This window comes from Haemorhous mexicanus, chromosome 6 (genome assembly GCF_027477595.1).
Source record: "Haemorhous mexicanus isolate bHaeMex1 chromosome 6, bHaeMex1.pri, whole genome shotgun sequence".
NCBI classification, from domain to species: domain Eukaryota; kingdom Metazoa; phylum Chordata; class Aves; order Passeriformes; family Fringillidae; genus Haemorhous; species Haemorhous mexicanus.
Genome location: NC_082346.1, coordinates 58,855,443 through 58,875,091, shown reverse-complemented (window position 1 = coordinate 58,875,091; position 19,649 = coordinate 58,855,443). Strand labels below are relative to the sequence as shown.

General features: G+C 42.8%; 1 protein-coding gene across 1 annotated transcript in view; it reads left to right on the top strand.

The window, feature by feature from the left end:
- Positions 1-19,649, top strand: part of BRF1 (BRF1 RNA polymerase III transcription initiation factor subunit) — a 173,102-nt gene that overhangs the window by 93,462 nt on the left and 59,991 nt on the right. Inside the window, exons 8-11 of the mRNA XM_059850485.1 lie at positions 4,628-4,754; positions 5,727-5,766; positions 5,856-5,948; positions 6,612-6,890. Coding sequence (XP_059706468.1) covers positions 4,628-4,754; positions 5,727-5,766; positions 5,856-5,948; positions 6,612-6,890 — 539 coding nt within the window. The remainder of the gene's footprint in view (positions 1-4,627; positions 4,755-5,726; positions 5,767-5,855; positions 5,949-6,611; positions 6,891-19,649) is intronic.

The window sequence follows — 19,649 nt, the reverse complement described above, 5'->3', positions numbered from 1 at the left end:
AACTATTTCAGATATATGTTCTATATTAAGTATCACTTTTAGGGTATGTGTTTACATACTTCCATAAATAGTTCATGTGTAGACATTGTATGGCTTGGAAAAAAATAAGTAGAGAAGGGTGATGCAACAGACTGTTAGATTTGTAGCATAGAAATAGTGATGGTTTGAACACCAGTGTGAATTCAGAGCTTCTCTGCTGTGAGTGCACAGGTTTGGAGTGGCCGGAGGCACTGATGAAGGTTAAATTAAAGCAGTGGGGGTGCTCTGCAATATTCTGGTTCTTCACTAAGACACAAAAGTGTATCCCTTACTTTTCCAGAGTCTGGAATTGTCTGAGGTGTCTGATCATCTGATACATTTCTAGAATGTTGATGCGACAGTTCAGATTATATAGATATCGTGTAAGTTATTACTTATGGTTTTAATTATGTTGTTAATTTGGGAAAACTCAGGGGAGTTTAGTTGCTAGCACCAGTTTATCTTGTAATAAAGGTTCTTTTTCTTCTATTTCTGCTAACAGTGTGGCATATTCAGTTATTATTTTTCTTCTAATCCACTGATAAAATACTTTAAGTACTTTAAAAAGACCTCTCACAACAGGTAACTTAAAGGCTGATGGCTCAGGCTAAACCCCACATTCCCTCTTTAACAAAACAGCTCTCTCTGCAGCTGTAATTTGTTTGCCCTCCTGTATGGGGATAGTTCTGCTCATGCTGCCTGCTTTCTTGAGCTTGATGCTGATTGTGCATAGGCAGAAGGACACTGTGGCTGTTCCTGAATAGTCTCTGCTTAGAAGTTCCTCTTGGGCTTTGAACTTGGGCTCCTGAAGGATTTGTGAGTTGGAGTCCAGAAGTCCTTGTTCTTTTGTGTTCTTTGTCACACCCCACTGCTGCAGAATTAAACACTAAACCTGAGCCCTTAGCTGCACACAGGAGTCTGTTTTTTCTATCACTGCAGACTGGATTCAAGAGTCTCCACTGGATGGTATCCCTGGAACAAAACAAAGTAAAAAGGACATTGCATGTAACTTCAAAAAGATTGACCCATTTTCCCATATTGGGAGTTAAATTAAGGGTGAATAGAATTGGTGTACTGGTTTGTACACAAAAGTGCCTTATCAGAAGGAGAGGTGTGGTTTTGTCTGTAAATGGAGGAAACAACAACTGTGGAATTTTTTCTTTGTAGAAAAGGGTCGGGGTTAGAGGCAGATGACACTAGGTTTTGGAAAAACTTTTCTCCCAAAGGAATTTTCTTGAAAGAGTTTGCTGTGAGAAACTGTAAGAGGACGGTTTATACTGGAAGTTGAATCTTAGCCTGAGCTTTAGTGGTTGCCTCTGCTTTGACTATAAATAGAAAGTCCTTGTCTGCCAAATTTCAGTTTTTAAAGCCTTTTTGAATTTGTGCCAAGGAAATAATATTTTAATTTGTATATCTGTTTATTTTCCCTCTGTCTGTGCATAACTTAAAGTGGCAACTCTTATTAGGTTTTTTTAGGTTAACAAAAGTGAAAAATGAACTTGGATAGCATTTTTATGTGGGACTTAAAAAATAGCTACAGGCTATTTTTTTTTCATGAGGCCACTCCCTTGCCCCTGAAATTATTGTGTTTATAATTAAGGTTGTGTCAGTTTTTCTTAACTGCCAAACTAATGTTGCTTTGTTTCATGTGGTGCAGACTGCTGCAGCATCAGTTTGTTGCCTTGGTGGCATGTGTCCAAACAGTGGATAAAATTAAAGAATGTTTAAAAATATGTAGACAGGATATCAGCCAATGTAAAATGTTGAGGCAGGCGAGTGGTTGGCAAACACAGGTATTTATTTATATCCAGTTAAAGGAGAAAATGTTGAGTGTGCAGCTTGCTCTCCCACGGAGATGATGCTCAAGCTGGGATCCTGACCGTCGAGGATGGTTCCTCTTTTTGGGAGAAGGTTTAGAACCTTGGGGGCAGGACTTGAGAGAAGTGAAAAAATAACATTCTGCTCTAAATTTGCATCACCACCAGCCTGTGCTTAAACTGTGATGCTGGCAGCCCCCTCCTGGTATGGTCAGCCCTGCCCTGCTTGACTTGGATCAGGACTGAGGAAAGGAGGGAGGGCAGGGCTGTGGGACTGGGTGCTGGTGGCCTGGTCAGATGGCTAAACCATGCTGTGCTGTGGGTCTGAGCTCCTTGGCAGTAACCATGATGTAGCTCTGCCCTGTCCTAGTGCAGCCACACTGAAGGTGTTGGGAGAGACCCATCCTGCCTTGTGTGGGAGCTGGGGCTTGGGCTGCAGCTGGTGCCAGCTCCTGCTCACTGTCTCACCAGGGCTGACCTCTGATGGGCGCAGGGTACGTGACGTGAGTCAGGTGACACTGTGGGCAGGAGAGGGACAGACAGAGCCTGAGGTGTCTGCAGGGCTTAGGTGCTGACACCCAGCACGGTCATCTTGTCCCCAGCCTGGCTTCATGGGTTTTGCTCCTGGTGTTTTCCTGGCTGCTCGGCGTGCGCAGAGGTGGTGCTGCTTTGGTGGGGCCCTGGCAGCTCATGTCAGACTCAGAGCAAGTGTTGGATAAATAAACTGTGTGTTTTTGCCAAAGTGCACCTTGGCTTTTAACACTGGGAGGAGTGCAGTATTTTAATAAGGTGAAGCTGGTTGGGGGGAAGAGTCTTGCTGAAGTGGGGCTGCCTGTGAGTACATGATTCATTTGTGGAGAGATGGATGGCTGTTCTTTAATGATCGTGACTGGGAAGATCCATGCTCCTCAAATGATACATGGGTTTGGCATTAAGTGAATCCTGAATTTAAATAATAATAATAATAATAATAATAATAATAATAATAATAATAATAATAATAGTGCCCTAGCCAAGTTTTCCCTCTAACCTGATAGACGTGGCTCCCTCCTGGAAGGTGGGTAATGCATGCTGGAAGCCTGTTAACGCCAAGAAAGATTTCTGGTCTTTTAATTAAAAGCTGGGTGCTGCTGCTGCCAACAGCATCCTCCTCTCCTTTCCAATTTGATCTGAAAGAGAGGAGGAGGGAGCTGGTCCCTGGTACTCTGAGGGAAGGGTTTGGGCTGTCACTCACTCTTAAGTACATGGCTAATTTGGGGCCTTGTGGAGATGCTTGAATTCCAAAAGCAAGTCTAGTTTTCAGAGGCTTTCTTCTCCTCAGCAGCACTAACTCTGGCTGGTGTAGCCATGCATGGGCTTCGTGTGCTGCTTGCTGTTGGAGTCACACAGAGGTGCCTGGCTCTCTCTGTGCACTTCATGACATGAGATGCTGCCTGTGGCCTCTGGCCCTGCTCCAGGAGCAGGATGTCTCCAGGCAAAGTGTCCTGCAGTTGCAGCCTACCTACACCCCTCCTTCTGGGCTGCCTTGTCTTGCTTCTCACTTTATAAAGAAAGAAACACAGAGACTGATGAGGATATAGTAGGAGAGTGTGGCCCCGTGCTCCTGGCTTTGACCCGGGTGTTGGCTAGAAACTGAATTTCTGTCCTAGAGAAAATTCCCTCTTCAGAGAGACTTTTATTGCAACCAGAGGTAGAGGAGAGAACTGAGGAGAAAACCACAACTGCTTTTAGGGGGAGAGAAATGCAGAAAGGTCCCGTGCTGAGAGCACTGAATCACCATTTTTAGTTCCCTAGCTTTGCAGATGGAAGCTGTTGTCAGCTCTGCTTCCTCTGAAAGATGGGAATATTCCAGTGAAGCAGCTGCAGACCCATCATTGCCATTTTCCCATGGAAAATGTTGATATTATTAAAAGGGCACTTTCTGTCAGAGAAGCATTCTGCCAGACGTTTCCTGACCTGGCTTTGTACTTAACCTTTTGTCTCCTTTTCTCCATCTGTAAAATGGATGTGCTTATTCTCAGCCACCTGTATAAAATGCTGGTATTTGTGGATTAAGTTATGACCACGTGGTCTTATTTAAGATTGAATTCCTGTGAAAGATTCATCTGCTTTCATGGCAATTCCCCATGGAGCCAGTCCAGTCTCTCACATAGGTAGAAACTTTAAAAATGCAAACATTAAACAAATCCAAAGTTTATTATTGTCAAATTATGTTCATCCATGTATTTAATCTGTGTGATGTGCAAATGATCAATTTATTTTACCACTGCTTCTGTGTGTCCTGAGAAGATTATTTCTTGTCCCTCTTCCAGCCTGCTGAAGAGACGTTACTTTAACGTTTGCTTTGTGTAAATTAATCATGATGACATATCAGCAAGATTTTTGAGAAACTCCTAAACCAGGAGGACAGATATTTTATTTGGTGAATCCATTTTGTTGTTGCTGTTGATAACAAAATCACCAAGAGGGGAGGAATGAGCTGTGCTTCTTGTCTTAGTTTTGTCTATACTTAATTGACTGTAGGGGCTGCAGTATTTCTGTTCAGTCGTTGTTCATCAAAAAAAAAGTATGTTACATACTCTTATAAATCAAAAGCTAATTTGGGATATGAAAAGATACTTTTTTTGCAGCAGATGAAACAATTAGTAGCACTTCAGTTTTAATGTAGTCTGTGTTTGAGCCAGAGCTGCTAAGGGTGACATGTTTATTCCATAGCTTGGCAGTTTGCAAATTGTGTTACTTTCAAAGGAGTTCTTATAGATGTTTTGGTCATGTGCTGTGTGCTTTGGTAGGTTGACAGAGTTTCAAGATACACCAACCAGTCAGCTGACCATAGATGAGTTTATGAAGATTGACTTGGAGGAAGAATGTGATCCTCCTTCGTTTACAGCTGGTCAAAAAAAATTGAAGATACAGCAGGTAAATTCTGAATTGGATGCTCTCTGTGATTCTTTCCTCTCTCCTTCCTCTGTGCATTCCCTTTTGAATTTAGTTAATGCTAAATCCTAACTGACCAGCCCTTGGTAAGATTTAGTACATTTATTTTGAGGTTCTTGAGACGGGGATGAGCATTAGTGCATATGGTACCCATTAACTAAAGATATTTTTTGGTTTATTGGCAAAGGAATAGTTTCCCAATTAAAAATGTCATGGGATTAGAAACCATGCACTGTTTTTAAGGTGATACCTGTGCTTAGGAGAAGTGCCATTACAGAGAACTTTTTTAAAATAAATATGAAAACAATAACCCATTTACTTTAATTAAACTGCTGGTGGGTTTGTGTGGTACAACACCCACTTCCACAGAGATTAGTTCTCATGTGGCTTAATTTCTTTACAAATCATAAACTAAAGCTGGCAGCAGAGGAGAAGATTTTACTGCTGCCCTAGTAAATTCTTTTATTATTGGTTTGTTGGGGTTTTTGCTTGTTCTAACTGTGCTATCATTTAAAGGTCTGTAGGGGTGTCAGTGATGTTCTCAAGAGCCAGCCAGGTGCTGTAGGTCAGAGCTTCACTCTGCCATCACCAGTTTGCTCTGTCTGGTGTGGGCACTCCAGTCTCAGCACTGTCCTTGCACTTCTCACATCTACAGGCACAGTCACAGGGTCTGACTGCTGGAGAATGAGGCCTTTTATTTACAGCTTGCCAGGCTGGAGGCTCTTTTTGAAGTATAAAGATGGGGGAGATAACATTTTGAAATTGGTCAGTGTTTTGAGGCCTGTCTGTCATGCCTGTCTGACACTACAAAGTAATTTCAGTGGGGATTCAAAACCTGCTTATGCTTTTGAAATACCCTGCCATTCTCTGTCTCTATGTACAGCTCACAAACAGTTTAAAATTGTGCGTATTTTTTTAGTAATTTCATGTTTATTTTGTCTATTGTCATTTCAGCTTGAAAAGGCGTTATCAAAAAAGCTGGAGGATTTTGAAGGTATGAATTGTGTTTAGTGTAACATATCACTCATTTCTTCAATATTGCATCGATGATCGCTGAGTTTTATTTTTATTTCAACACCACAGGAGAAATATCGAGCTACCAAGATGAAATAGAGAGTGAATTAGAAAACTGCAGACCAAAAGCAAAAGGCATATTTGCAAATTTCACTAAAGATGGTAAGTCTATAAAGTCTTATGACTCCTTAAATAGTATTGAGCTCAGATCTGGCAGTCTGGAGTGAATGAACATTATGGTGATAAATGTGATCATATTTATGCCTGCACAGTACAACATCTCTTGCATTGGGGTTCTCTCTGCCAAATAGGTGGTTCATAAATCAGTCTTCAAAATAACCACATTGTTCATTGCAGGGATAGTTCATTAATGATTTCAGTTGTTTTTCTTTCCTGGTGCAGTATAAGCTTGGCACTGGCACCTGAGAATGTTTCTTTTTATCACTGAAAGTGCAGTGGACCAGTATCTAGACCCTTCTGTTGCCAAGTTCCCCAGTTGACTTCCCATATGGAAGGGCTTTGTGCTGGTTTAACTGGCTATTTTTAATTTGTAATTATACCAGGAAATAGCTGACTTCTCTCACAAAGCCCTTTTACCTAATATGATAAGATGATGCAGTCACAAAAATACATTTTAATAGTCAAGGTAATGAATTTGAAGAGCATCTGGAAACTCCATGTATTCATACACTGAACTAAAATATTGTGTATTTCTTTTACAGATTTCCTCTAAAGATTTTTATTCTTTAAGAGAGCGCCTCTCTATTTATTTAGTTTCTGTAACAGATGGTATGCAATGATCTGTTGGGTTTTTTCCCCTTACAGATTCTATAGAAGATAATGCCTCTAGCATTTTTGGAGAGGAGGAGGCAGAAGATGAGGAGCTAGAAGCAGCTGCTAATCACTTAAACAAGGACTTTTATGATGAACTTAATGAGAAGGATAGAGGTAAAAGAAATGAAGATGGAGAATGCAGAAATGGAAGTGAAACTCTTGTAAGACCCCCTGCACTGGAATCCTTGCTTGGCCCGCTGCCCACTGCTGCTAGTCTTGGCATAACAGAGTCCATCAAAGAGTGCATATCCACAAAGGACCAAGAGCCTGGTGAGTAGGAGTTCAGCTCAGAGCAGAAACTGGACACAGGCAGCCAGCTGTGGGTTTGTTGTGTCATTTCCATGTATCGTGTTGGTTACTGTGGTCGCAATTCCATGAATTGCTGAGAGGTCGGGGTACAGGAGCTGCGAGTCTGGATGGGACCAGTGGTCTTGGTTGTTGATGTGGTTGTTGACATCTGCTCTTCTGGAAGCTGCAGGAAAATCTGGGGTGCCTAATTATTTTCTGAAGCCTGAGAATGTGTATCTCTTGGTTAAGTTGATAGTTGATTTGCAGTCATATGATAGCTGATGGGCATATTTCAAGCCATGCACTCTCAATTAGGAAATTGGAGGAAGCAGATTCCTGTAAATATGACTGGAAATTAAAACCCAAGTATGAAAATCTTAGATCAAGGCAGACTTCCTCAGGAGACATTTTGCTGGAATCAAACGTGATGCAGTCTGTCTCTGATTGAGAGTCTCTGCAAATGGCAAACATTTAAAATGTTTGCAAGAGGAAATAACTGTTTTATGCTTTTTTCTTTGATACGAACTTCAGTGTGTATTGTGCTGGTTTTGCTCCATTTTTCTTAAAACCCACAGATCTGTTTGCATCATACAGCTCTGTATAGCACAGTGGGAGCAGGACTGATCAACTAAAGAAGCCAGTTTTGCCAGAGCCAATGTTGCAAAAAGTCAGTCATCCAGGCAGGTTTGTTTGCTTTTTCTTACACGTTCTTGAACTTTAGGGAGACAGCATTTTTTTTTAAATTTCTTTTGCATCTTAATGACTCTGAAAACAACATATCTAAGGGGCATTTTATTCTTTATCACAGTTAATTTTTCCATCATAAGACACGCCCATCTGAATCTGTTTTGTCAGCTTACTTGGAGGTCTGTGCAGCAGAACATTTTGTTATCCAAACTGTTGTGATGCTGATTTCTGTTCAACAGTAGATGAACTGAACACATTCAGATTCTTATTACGTTAGTGTTCAGTCTCAGAAACATAGCAGGATGATTGCACGTTTTATTTTGTACAAATAAAAACAAATTCATATAGAAACAGTTGAGTGGCTTTGGTTTTGTTTTAATTGCGATTAAGAAAATGGATGGCTCATGGCTTGTCTCTCTCCTGGAAATCAGCGGTTTGTGTCGCAGAGAGGTCAGTCATGGCTAGAAGCTGTTGTTGTCTGGTTGGCCAGTGACCTGTAAAAAGGAGTTCTCAGTGATGGACATTTCTCAGCTGGCATTGCTATTGACCATTTTAATGGGCAGGCTGAGGCCTGAGTGTAAAGATGAAGCTAAGCTGGTGTAGCCAGGGAGGTTCCTCTGAGCTGGGCTGCAGGCAGGTGGGCAGGAGAGTGCAGGGCTGCTCATGCCATGGCTTGTCTGCCTTTGCTGTTTGTTTTCTTGCAAAAGTGGAGGATGTGCCAAATGAACCGAATTTCGAAACCAAGCAGGTTTCAGTATGTTCACTCTCTTCTCTTGCATCTGAGAAATCATTGCAGGTGTTTGAACAAGTACTTATTTTCTTAACATGTTATGAAGCACATATGCAAAATTACTGTTTTGTTTTCATTTTGATTATAGATCCTGCCCCAATCTTTGTTGGATCTGGAGTTTTTCTTTGGGTGATGAGGAGGGTGTTTGAGGGAGTTTTGGGTGGATTTCTGTGTTGTTTTGTTTCGTTTTGGTTTTGTGACTCTGCTAATTTATTTTAACAATTTAGAAATTTTTGTGTTAAGTCCAATTCACTTTGGTTATGTCTGTACTGCAGGGTAGTCAATCTGGGTGCAGTTCCCAGTCTCTAGGCCCTTGCCATGTAGTGCCTGTGTGGTGTGGGTGCATCCCAGTGATGTGTGCATCATCCCCCTGAGGACCTGGTTTCCTTTGGGAAATCATCTGTGCTCAGGAGCAGTAATGGAACCTTGTCTTTTGGGTGAGTGGGAACCAGGTCTGGCAGACAGGTTGGGAGGTACACCTGGCTTGCAGTTGGCATGTTATTATGCAGAATAAAGAAAACCTCTTGTTAGGATGCCTCATGTTGGTTACCTTTGTGTCATAGCTCTGAACCTGATGAAAACCAGTGTGGATGGTTCTGGCACCTCAGGCAATGTTGTTGAGTTCTGCCTCATAGCTCTGGGAAGTCTGGAAATGTAGTATTTTCTTCTGTCAGACCAACTGGTACAGTTGTAAGACTTTGACATATTCCAGGTTTGGGGGCCCTTTTTCAGGCCTGAAAAAGAAATGACAGTTTTCAAAACTAAATACACAGGATGAGAGCAGTTGCTCAGTTTGAATTGAGATAGCACAGTTTTAGATTGTGTTGAAATAAAAGTAGTTGGTAAGTGTGGGGGGAGGAGGAAAAGCTCAGAAGATTTCCTGCATTTGTCCTGTGTGTTTGAATTTGTTTTAGTGCAGTTTATAATGTAACTTGCAGCTGGCCATGGCTTTGCTGTGGTAGTTCATGTTCCAAGATCTAAGTTCACTGGAGGAGGGAGAGTGCTGTCATAGCCCTAAACCCTGAAGGTGATGTTTTGGTCCTTCTCCACAGCTGTGTCAGTTGTAAATCAGGAACTTTTCCTTCCCTTAGCCCTCTCCAGCCCTGAGTCATCTCTCACTGTGTGGGTCAAGCTGGCTGGAGACCTTATGGAGATGGTTTTGTATCTCCTGCTGGACTCCCTGTGTTGCTGGATGGGTGAATCATGTCCAGCCAGTTCAGCAGCTGGAAGCAGCATGCCTGGTGCTGCATGGTGAGGGTGCCCAGCAAACTCTTTGTGGTGATGTGCTGCAGACAGGGCAGGTGGCTCCTAAATAGGAGCTCAGCAAACAGGTGCAGTATGTGCAATGTTTGGCCTCCTTAAGTGCAGGGTATCTCTCCTCCTCTCTGTAATGATCTTTCTTCCTCATAAAACCTCTGCTGCAGGTACCTTCTACAAAGTCTTTTCATTTGGCTTTGGCATGTGGTAATTCAGTTCATAATTGCCTACATCAGCTGCTTTGGGAAATCTTCCACCTTTGTGCTGCAGTGGCAGCAGCAGCAGGTTTCTCACAGACTGCTTATGTGGATAAGACTTAGGTGCAGAGCTGAAATATTAGGAAAAAGTAAGTGTATTTTTGCTCCACTTAAAATTGGTACTTGTGCAGTGTGAGCTTGTCTGTATGAATGTTTTATGAAAAGCACAGTATTTTAACAAATTTGCATTACAAAGACAGCATGTAAGGTACCAGGTAATGAGTCTGAGGCAGTAAAGTGCTTAGAATAAACACTGCATTTGACTGTTTTTTCCTACAAAGTGTATTAATTTGCAGAGACTTTAAGCTGAAAACACTTTGAGTCTTTGCAAACTATTTCTCTCTTATTCTGCACGATAAAAGTGCTTTATGGTGAGATCTCAGTTTCAGAGGTGGAGACCAGGTACATCAGTCTGTCCATTTTCCTGGCCATGCAGCATCCCAGCATCCTCTCCACACTCTACATGCTCTTTCTGATTCTCAGTTCCTTCAAAAAAAAGTGCACCATTTCTTTTAGGAGACTATAATGGAGTTTGTTCTTGAGAAATAACATCCTATGGTGTGAAATTTCTCTCTGCAATTTATTTTATGTGTCTTTTACACAATTTCAAATATTTTGTCATTTTTCTTGGTTTTTCTGTCATTTTGCTGTTTGCTGGCTGTCACCTTGTCCTTCCCACACTGGGCTTTACACTGCCTGTTCATCTCTTGCCACACGAAGAAAATGTGGGGAAGGTCTGATAATAGCAGAAACAAAGGTAAAATACAGGGTGTAAATTACCAAATGACTTTCTGTAACTTCCCCTTCATAATCTAGGTAAGGTTTGAGACCTGATTTATGTTTTGTTTTGAGTCAAAATTCACATGCAGTCACTCAGGGCAGTAATTTCAAGTAAAGTGCGTGCGGTGGGTGGTAACGTGCTCCTGCACGTCCCCATGAAAGCAAGCAGCTGTAGCAGTGAGCAATCTCTGTGCAAGTACCATCTTGTGCCTGCTCAGGCACCCTGCACTCACTCCTGCTTCACAAAGAAGACATGGGAAAGCTTCACAATTAACAGTTTGCTCATTTATTGCTCCTCGTATTTACGCCTCCGTTACTGCTGCAAGCGCGATCTGGCAGGGCTGGGGTTGAAAGATTTTGCCATTGATTTCTGGGGGTGTTAAAGGCCCCATGCAGGCAGTGCTCATTGATTGTGGTCCTTGACCCTCTGTACCAGTCTGTTCAGCTTCTTGCTCAAGGAGGATGTGAAAAATGGCTAAAGGTGATCTGGTATGAGGTGGGGATGGGCTCATCCTCCTGAGTCTTACTCTTGTCATCCACATTTCATCCCCTGCAGCTGCCAGCTCCCACCTCATACTTCATCCTGGCCTTGGGGTTTCACCAGTCCTTCTGTGAGCAGATTCAGCTCTCTTACCCAGCAAGAAGAACACATGTGTTCTATCCTCCTCCTTTTTTTGACAGCAGTAGATGACCAGTGCCAGCAGCACCATGGGCCAGGGAGATTGCAGAAATGTGGCATTTCTGGCAGGGTCTGAGCTGCCATGGAAGGATGCTTGAGGGTCTGCAGGCAGGTGCCAAGGAGAGTTGTTGACCCCACCTGGGATCCCAGCATGGATTGCAGGATGGTGAGCAGCAGGCTCACTGCTGGTGATGTTGTTGCTCCATCAGTGGTTGGGTGTTGGATCCCTCTTTGTACTGCTTTCTTCTTCCAGCATCCTTTCTTCCTTGGATTTTGTCTGAACACATCAGTGCCAACTGTTTGGAAATGCATAAATGTATATGTTACATACAAAAGATTGTTCAATTGTTTCAATTGTTCAAACTTGAGAACAGATGTGTTAGGGGAGGCTTATCACCATGTTCCAGTACTTAAAGGGTGGCTACAGAGAGGATGGAGATTCATTTTGTGCAAGGAGTCAAATGGAAAAGACAAGGGGTAATGGGTTGATTGGACAGAAGAGAAAATGTTTTCATGGTGAGATCATCCTTTGGGTTAATCTCCCCAGGGAAGTGATGGATACTCCAAAATAAGACACTGATAAGATTTGCCTGGACAGAGTACTGGGTCATCTTGTGTAGACTATGGAAAGTTGGCCCAGATGATTCTTAATATCTCTTCCAACCTGTTATTCTCTGATTCTATGATATAATCAGTAGAGAGAACATTAGGAAGCCCTACTACAAGTAATTGCTGCATACATGAGAAATAAAGCTGCTGAGTTTAATGCCAATTGTGTTGCATACTGAAGGGACACTTGGTCATCAGTGCAAGCATGCATGTCCCCATCCTGATTGCTCTTCTGGCCTCGGGCTTCAGCCCTCCCATTGCTTCAGTGGTTTTATGCCCCCCCTGTGGAAATGAGCCCTGTGCATGACCTGCTTGGTGCCATCTTCCTTGTGCACAGCCTTCCAAGCACTTTGAGCGTTTGATCTTTGTCTCTGTGTGCTGTTTGCTCACTGGAAAATATTTTCTGTGGCAGGACTAGCTCTTTCCCAATTCCAAGATCTAAACAATAAAAACCTTGGTACAAGCTGATCTTTCTCCTCTGGCCTCTGTGTGCCTGTGCTTGGCAGTCTTGATAGGCTGTATCCCTGATTGAGCCTTCATTACGCCGTTAATGAGATGTGAAGAGCTTGCTGCAGCCAGCACGGTAATGCAGGACCACCAGCTGCTTTGAGTGCAGTTTTTTGATACCTGGAGTCTTGGGTGTGAATTACAGATGACAGGATTTTCTTACTTGGCTATGTATGTCACTCACACTGTACTCAAAAGTAGTGTGTGCGTGTCTCACTCCAGAATCTTGTGCGTGCTTTTTCCTGCAGGATCTTTGCATTTCATTAAGGGATAGGAATGCCATAAATTCATTCCATATTCATGCCTTGAGTAACTAGAAAGGTTAAGGGCTGAAAACTAATCATAGAGTTTGGCTGAAGGATTTTTAAACAAATTTAGAGAGGGGTTTTGGAGAGAGACCTGCAGTTTGTTAGAGCCATCAAGGGGATAAATTTGAGTGAAAGCATAAGCTGGATCATGTGAATACATTTTTATAGAATTTGTGGCTGTTTTAGGAATTTTCCAAAGGATTTGGTTGTCAATACAGACAATCCCTATAGGAAAATTTGTGTCATTTTTATCAGAAGTCTTGGTCAAAGTGCCCTTGAGTAATGAGTGCTGGGGTCAGGAAAAGATACTGAAAATTTGGGTTCAGGTTCCTGAGCCAAATGAAGAAGACCCATCTGTTAAACCTTACTTGGCTATGTTGTCTGTGAATAAAGGCCCTTAGCACCTGGCTGACCAGCCAGCTGTCCTGTTATCCCCCTCCTACCCCAACTGTTTTAGAGCAGAGGGTTTTTCTTTCTTTTTTTCTTTTTTCTTTTATTTTTTTTTCTTTTTTTACTCCCCTTCCCTTCCCTTCCCTTCCCTTCCCTTCCCTTCCCTTCCCTTCCCTTCCCTTCCCTTCCCTTCCCTTCCCTTCCCTTCCCTTCCCTTCCCTTCCCTTCCCTTCCCTTCCCTTCCCTTCCCTTCCCTTCCCTTCCCTTCCCTTCCCTTCCCTTCCCTTCCCTTCCCTTCCCTTCCCTTCCCTTCCCTTCCCTTCCCTTCCCTTCCCTTCCCTTCCCTTCCCTTCCCTTCCCTTCCCTTCCCTTCCCTTCCCTTCCCTTCCCTTCCCTTCCCTTCCCTTCCCTTCCCTTCCCTTCCCTTCCCTTCCCTTCCCTTCCCTTCCCTTCCCTTCCCTTCCCTTCCCTTCCCTTCCCTTCCCTTCCCTTCCCTTCCCTTCCCTTCCCTTCCCTTCCCTTCCCTTCCCTTCCCTTCCCTTCCCTTCCCTTCCCTTCCCTTCCCTTCCCTTCCCTTCCCTTCCCTTCCCTTCCCTTCCCTTCCCGAACTTCCCGAACTTCCCTTCCCTTCCCGAACTTCCCTTCCCGAACTTCCCTTCCCGAACTTCCCTTCCCTTCCCTTCCCTTCCCGAACTTCCCTTCCCGAACTTCCCTTCCCTTCCCGAACTTCCCTTCCCTTCCCTTCCCGAACTTCCCTTCCCGAACTTCCCTTCCCGAACTTCCCTTCCCGAACTTCCCTTCCCTTCCCGAACTTCCCTTCCCTTCCCTTCCCGAACTTCCCTTCCCTTCCCGAACTTCCCTTCCCTTCCCTTCCCGAACTTCCCTTCCCGAACTTCCCTTCCCTTCCCTTCCCGAACTTCCCTTCCCTCTTTCCTTCCCTCTTTCCTTCCCTCTTTCCTTCTTGCCTTTCTGCCTTCCTGTTTTCTGGTTTGTTGATTTGATAAAATTCTGGTCTGGAATGGGGGATATTAAGATCCTGAAAGATTTTCCAGGCTTAGAATTTTTTTTTAAATTTTTTTTTGCCTGCTGTGTTGTGACTGCAGTGTCTTTTCTGTCTTGAATTTCTCTAATAAAAGTGTGGTGGAAAATGAGATTTATTTTCAGTTTGAGTAGCATAAAAGCCTTGCATTGCTCTTTGATGAGTCCAACCAGCCTCTCAAGCCCTTATCCTTCCTTGCTTGAGGGAAAAAAGGGCATAAAGCTGCTTTTTCCTCTGGCTGCTTCAGCTGGCTGCTGGCCATGGGCTCTTTGGAGGAGGAGGTGGCAGCAGGGCTGTGTCTCTGGCTTGGAGAGGTTGGATGTGTGGAAAAGGGGCTCTGTGGTGTCATTCTGTGTGAGATAATTGACATGTGTGTACTGTGGCACTGATCCTGCTTTAGTGGAGAAGGAGAAGCAGCCAGCCCCAGCAGGTTTTTTTATCCATTGTTTTCCATTGTGTTGATGGGAAGTCCAGGTCTGCTGTCACCTGCTCTAGGTTTGGGATTAAGGAGCACAGAGCTGGGCAAGCAGGGAGGAGAAGCTCAGCTGGGGCTTTAGAAATGGACTTTTTTCTGTATCTAAAAGACAGAATTGAATAAACAGCTGTTCCCCAATTACTAAGAGAGGGTTGTGTTCTGTGGTTGGCTTGCATGCCTCAGCATTTGTGGGTGCCAGTCTAAGGTTTTCCTTCCATTGGGATTTCTTTTCAAGGTTTTCTCCTCTCTGCACTCCCAAGCACCTGAAAAGATACTGGTTCTCTGCCTGGGAGATACTTTCAGGGGCATTTATAATTTCTCCTTTCTTTCTGGGGGTCAGTTTTCAAGTAATCTGTGGAAGTGTAACTATCTAAAGAATCACTATCCTGCTCTTAGTTAAAATAGAATCATAGAGTTACAGAATGGTTTGGGTTGGAGAGGACCTTTAAAGGTCATCTAATCCAGGCCTCCTGCAGTGGGCAGGGACATCTTCAACAAGATCAGGTTGCTCAGAGTCCCATCCAGCCTGACCATGGATGTTTCCAGGCATGGGACATCCACCACCCTTTCCAGGGCAATCTGTTCCAGTGCTTTACCACCCTCAGCCCCATAGACTGCAGACTAAAACCAGACTGGGGAGATGATGTTTGGTGGTGATGACTCAGACACCTACAGGCACTCAGAAAACCTGGCTAAAGGAACTCCCTGCTGATGTAAGAATTATTTGATCCTTTTCTGCACCTGCCAGAGCTGGAGCCCCATAATACTCACAGTTATTTGGTGGGTGGCCCCTTTGCAGAAGAAACAGACATTCCTGCCCTGCCTTTGTGCCACAAAGGAAGAAAAGTCATTAAAAGACTCAAGTGATAACCAAAACTTTTCTTTAGAGAGCTCTGGAAAGTGAAATGTACGGAGGCTACAGAAAGGACAGTGAGTTTGCAGGGAAAGCTGACTGCTGAGGGGGATGTTATCCAAGCAATTCATAACAGTATCTGAAATGTCAGGAGTGGGTTCAGTTCAGGGAGTCTCCATGGTCCCAGTTGTTATTGAGAATAAAGACTTATTAACCCAGGTCAAGGAGCCACAAAACGTGGCCTTGGAGGAGGGAAGTACAGCCCTGGGAGATTTGCAAGGCTTAGCTACTTTGGGTTTAACATCGTGGGTAATAAATCTGTGTGCAGTGCTGTGGTGGATCCCGACCACTTGGGTTTGTCTGAAAAAGCTAAAATAATCCTCCATTTAGTGCTTTATTTTCTCGTGGTACAGGTTCAGCTGGTAAAGGCGGTACCTGGAAACTGAAAATCCACCAAAGTAAACCCTTTAAATGGAGTGCTGCTTCTGCAAGGTTTTAATGGTTTTGTGAAGCAGTTGTGTTGTTTTGCTTTTGTTCAGTAGCTTTGAATTTAGTTTGAAAAACTAATTCCTATATCCTCTTAAGGATTAACTTCATCACACCCCTAAACACTTCATCTGTTTTGTTTGTTGGTCTTAAATCTGTGGGACTGTCACAGCGGGCAGGATGCATGGGCTGGACTGTGACTTGTGTAGATGACCTTGTAATTAGGGATTTCAGCTGTGGCACTGTGGACTTGGGATGAAAACAGCCCTGAGTTTAGCCTTGTATAATTGTAGTTTGACATTTTTAGTTTGCTAAATGCTTTCATAACCGAAAGGGGTTTATTATCCAATAGGAAGAATATTAATGTTGACACTGTTGGCAATTAAAAACAATCCTGGAAACTGAGTTTTACTTCTCCTGATTGCTTTTGAAATAATTTGTTTTTCAATGTTACTTTAGGATTGGTTCATTTATTAGGTCTTTTTTCCTTGTGTGACAATGAGATAATTGCTATTTATTTTTTATCCTGCAAGCAATTATAATCAAAGCAGCCAAATATAGAGTCTGCTTTGACCTGGATCAGAGTGACCTGTCAACATGAGGCTACTGTAGTCTTCAGCTTTTCAATTTAATTTTATTTCATAGGCACTCACCAGAATGCATTCAGCTGGGCTGAAAAAATTATGGGTAGAGTTTTGGGTGTTCATTAATTACAGTGGTGCAGAGCTGAAGAAGTGGGCAGATAAGAACAACTTTGGGTTGGTTATTAATAGCAAAAATTGTGATCTTTTATCTCGAGTTGGGTGGACTGTGTCGGCCGATGTCCCAAGCGGTCAGAGGAGGAGATGCTGGCAGGCTTCCAAGGGAGGGGTAGCTGCAAATTAAGGGAAAATTGCAAACAATTGCCTCTAGGGAGTTTCTGCAGCCAAGTTTTGCTGAAAGGAAGCAGAAGATACTTTATTTTTGAAGTTAGCAGTTTTAAGGTAAAGCTCAGCTCTCATACTGAAACACTCATGAACACACAAGAATGTAGAAGTTGTTTTCTGTTATGAAAGACCTGGATATCTACAACTGTGTGTCAGGAATAAGGGAATGAATATGAAATAAGAATGAGTAAATAATGCTGTTAAGTAGTACCTGGAAAGAAATTTGGAGCAAGGAACAGGGCTCTTGAGACAGGTATAAGCACAGAAGCCAGAAGTAAACAGCTGTGCAGGGGGCAGAAGGGTACCATTTTTCTGCAAATTCACTGCTTACATGCCAGATTTGATTTAGTTATGGTGGGGAAGCCACTGTGTGCTCACAGATGGGAAGGAAGCAAGATGGTGCCCTGTGATCCTTAACACTAGCATGGGACCAGGGCACATGGCTGATTTGGGGAGTTATGCTTAATGGTTCTTATTAATTTCCAGCTAAAAGTGAGAAATGCAAATCCATGCTACCACTGAAGTCAAGTATTGAAATGCAGCAGCATCTTATCAACATGAAATGATGTCATTCGTGCCAGAATTATATTCTGGCAGTGGCTTCCATAAAATAAAACACACTTCAGTGAGAAGTTGCTTTTCCATGAAGCACTCTCTTCTCACTTCAACCCAGAGTTTTTTGCTCTTAGTGGGAGCACTTCGTTTGTCTCATGGCTTGGTAGCTGCTGCAAAACTACCTCAAAGCTCCTGTCCCAAGTTCTTTCCCTGTTTTATACTGCACTGTTTGGATTTGGCCTCCAGTCTAAGACAGAGCAGATTTGTTGGGATGTGGTAGGTGCTGTTGGTTGAGGTTAAGAGGTGCCTTGCCTCAGTAGCTCATCCCCCTCCTATCTCCTGGCATCAGTGCACGTGTGGTTGCCTCCCTCACCCAGGTCTGTCAAAAATGTCACAGGTTTGTGCAGGGTTTTTAATTGCAGGATTATTTTGATGGATGTGTGTTAGGGAATGACACCTTGGTGGGGGCAACAGAAGGAAGGGGAACAGGGCTGAGTTGGGGGGAAGGACCAGCTCCCCCAGTTCAGCTGGGGCTGGAGGAGCATTTCAGAGCATGTCTTTGCAGCAGCAAAGAACGTGTATTTTGGAGGCTGAGAGTGGTATTTGTGCTTGTGCTGAGGTTCCAGTGCTGGAAAAATCTTACAGTCTATCAGTGACTTGGAATTGGCAATTTCAGGTATGCCCTTGCCCAAGGTCACTTGGCACGCAGGGTCTTTTTAGAGAGTAAGGTTGATGCTGGGAAGTTCAGCTCCTGAAATGCAGCATTTAGGAATCTGGGAGCAGTGAAGAAGTTTGGTTTAATAAGGTGGGGAGGGAATTCAGAAAGGTATGCTGAATTCTCTCCTGAAAAAGCCTCCTTTTAAATTCAAAGTTTATTGCTTTAGCTTGACTTTTAGAAAACCTGCATGAAACTTCCTTGCCTTTGAAAGCTTGATAGAAACTCTTGAAGTACTTTGGCTGAAACAGAAAATTTAATAGTGAGGCATTTTGAACACTGAACAATGTTTGTGGGCAGGTAATTTAAACAGGTACTAATATGGAACAGTGTTGTACTTGAAAGGCTGCAACTGGTGTACACACATAAATGGGGGGAAATATCACTGGGAGCAATAAAATCTAGGGATGCTTCATACTTCTTTCATTGCAAACAATTTTTATGGTATGGCCTGTGAAGCAATTGAAATGCAGAGAGCTGGCACATCACTAGATTGATAATTCCTCTTGCTTCTTACAGTTTATTCTCAGTACAGATGTCCCCAATTCTTTCTTTCTATCACATTAAAGTTTCTTGTCTGCTTCAATTTCATGCCTGCCTCAAACCTAGCATTTTTCAAAATTGTCCCTCCAATTTATTTTTTTTCCTCTTTAAAAGTTTATATCAGATGAAACCTAAGTGCTAGTTTCTATCCCAGGGTTTACACTTAAATTTTTAACAAGCTCGTTTTTAAGATTGGTCTTCCTTGAGAGAGCACTTGGCTGATCCATCAATAATTATGTAGTAATAAAGCAACTGTGTAAAAATGGCACCTTCGTGCTGAACAGATTGGTTTGCAGAGCCACTGACAAAGATGAATGTTTATTACAATTTACTACTTTTGGTTCTGCAGATGCAATAGAGCTATTTTCTTTTTGGCTTAAGTGTCACGAAAAGTAATTTCCAATTGTGGAATCTTTATGATAATAAGGATGTATAACTAGGAGAGCTCAGACTAACTTCCAAATACCAGCATGAGTTTGCAATGCTGGTAATTTAGGAAAAAAACAAACAGAACATTTTTTACTTCATTTTGTTGCTGAAAATTTTTTTTAAGCAATCACTTGGATAGAACACACAGGGAACCCTACAATATCATGTAGTTACTCTTCTGAATTAATTGCTATAATATTAAGTGTTGATTCATCAAAAATTGGCAAGTTTCCTCATTTTCTTTGCTGCATCCAAAGATTTCTAATGTTGATTTTACTACACTGTGAAGGAAAATGTAACATCTAAAATTAACACAAAAGCCTGAAATTGTTGTTCTTGTTTCTTTTTAAGTGCCAGCACAATTAAGACTGTGATTTAGATGACTTGTATTGTTCAAATCTGTCCTCTCCTTTTGGGCAAAATGCAGAATAACATATTCTGTAAGTTTTTATGGCC